This window comes from Pterocles gutturalis, unplaced genomic scaffold (assembly GCF_000699245.1).
Source record: "Pterocles gutturalis isolate BGI_N339 unplaced genomic scaffold, ASM69924v1 scaffold33391, whole genome shotgun sequence".
NCBI lineage: Eukaryota > Metazoa > Chordata > Aves > Pterocliformes > Pteroclidae > Pterocles > Pterocles gutturalis.
This window is the reverse complement of record NW_010104078.1, coordinates 1,689-3,447: the sequence shown is the minus strand read 5'-3', so window position 1 is coordinate 3,447 and position 1,759 is coordinate 1,689. Positions and strand designations below refer to the sequence as shown.

The 1,759-nt window shown below is 63.8% G+C and overlaps 1 protein-coding gene across 1 annotated transcript; it reads right to left on the bottom strand.

Moving 5' to 3' along the window:
* Positions 1 to 385: 385 nt before the first annotated feature.
* LOC104471567 (PDZ and LIM domain protein 7) lies at positions 386 to 1,753 on the bottom strand (the record flags this gene model as incomplete). The annotated part of the gene is made up of 4 exons (XM_010086947.1): positions 386 to 483; positions 712 to 827; positions 1,305 to 1,425; positions 1,599 to 1,753. Coding segments are annotated over 4 exons (479 nt in total), but the record flags the coding sequence as incomplete, so codon positions are not given.
* Between the last annotated feature and the right edge of the window lie 6 nt (positions 1,754 to 1,759).

Sequence of the window (1,759 nt, the reverse complement as noted above, 5' to 3'; positions counted from 1 at the left end):
TGGGGGGCTAGTCCTCACCCCCTCAGGGATGTGCCAGGAGTATCCACGTCCCGGTGCTGAGTTGCCAGACCCCAGTCAAGGGAGGGAGCAGCCGATCTATGCCAGACCCTCCCCAACTCCAGCCTTGGCACAGCTGCAGCCACCACATCGGGTGGCTAGGGGGCAGGGGACCCATGCAGTGTCCCCTTCCCAGGGCTCCCAGGGACAGCTGTCACAGAAGAGGTCACCCAGCTACAAGGGGCTTGGGACCCAGCACCACCTCGGGTGGGAGTCAGGCCAGAGGCAGGAGCAAGGGGAAGGGGTGAGTGCCCAGCCTGGCTCCCCAGGGGCAGCAGGGTGGGGGACAGGAGCATGCAGGGGCAGGGGCATGCGTGGGCACAGCTGAACTCCCGCCCCTCACACATGGGAGAAAGCGTGGCTCTTGCAGAGCGGCTTGTCCTTCTTGGAGTAGAACGTCTTCCCTTCCAGGTTGGTCTGGCAGATCTGGGGAGGAGAGCGCAGGTGGTCAGGTCAGCCCCCAGGTCACCACCCCCAACCCAGGGCTCAGCACCAACAGATGCCAGGGAGCAGCAGGCTCAGAGCAGGGACCTGAGCCACCAGTGCAGAGCCAAGGGGGGAAAACCGTGTGGCAGCAGGGACCCCACGCAGAGCACGACTGCCAGGGAGAGCCATGGCCCCACCGGCAGCTGGGGAGGGAGGCACACGGCTCACCGCACAGACGAAGCAAGTGTCGTGCCAGCTGAACCCCAGCGCCTCCAGGAACCGGTCCCCAGCATCAATCTTGAAGTCACAGCCGCGGCACTTGGTGCCAAACATCTTCTCATAGTCTGTGAGGAGGGGCAGAGCCCAGGTCAGTGCTCCCCTGCCCTGCAGCCCCTCGTCCCAGAGGAACCAGGCTGCAGCACAGCCAGGATCCTGCAGGCATAGCCTGGGGACAACTTGCTGCCAGCCCCAGGGGGACGATGCCTGAGACACCCGGACAACATGCCTGTGCCGTGCTAGGATGGCCCCAGCTGCAACCCAGCAGCAGGGAGGAGGCAAACCTCATCTCCCAGGATGCAGCACTCGCCTTTGATGTACATCCTCCCTCATTGCCATGGCAACATGGGAGCGATGGCACCACCCAGCAGCCTGGGAGGACCAGGATGGAGGGCTCAGGGCTATGAGAGAGGGGTCCCTGCATTCCCCATGGCCTGGGGAAAGACCCACAGCACAGGGCAGCCCACCCCCACCCCACGGGCAGGTGCTGAGCCTGGACAGTGGCCAGGGCCATGCGGAGGGGCATGTGGGGTCCCATGTCCTACCTCTCTCGCAGTAGGGCTGTCCCTCCTCCATGTAGAAGGCCCGGTTGCGGATGGGAGTTTTGCAGGCAGCGCAGGTGAAGCACTGCACGTGCCAGGTCATCTTCAGTGCGTGCATGACCTCCTGGAGGGGAACTGCTGTCAGCCAGGGGCAGGACCATCCTGCGCCTCAGGGAACCTCCTCCCAGGGCAGAAAGGGACAAAGGATCCCTGGGGATGGGATCAGGATGGGAAGGGACAGAGCTGGGGACCCATGAGTGGTGACAGGAGGTATGGGGCAGGCCGAGGGACACTCACCCCAGTGATCTTCTTCTTGCACTTGGCACAGCTGGGTGCGTAGCGCGTGTCGTAGCACTTGGGGCAGAAGATGGAGCCTTTCTCCTCGAAGAAGCCGCCCTCATCCAGCACCTTCCTGCACTGGCAGCAGGTGAACTCCTCGGGGTGGTAATAATGTCCCA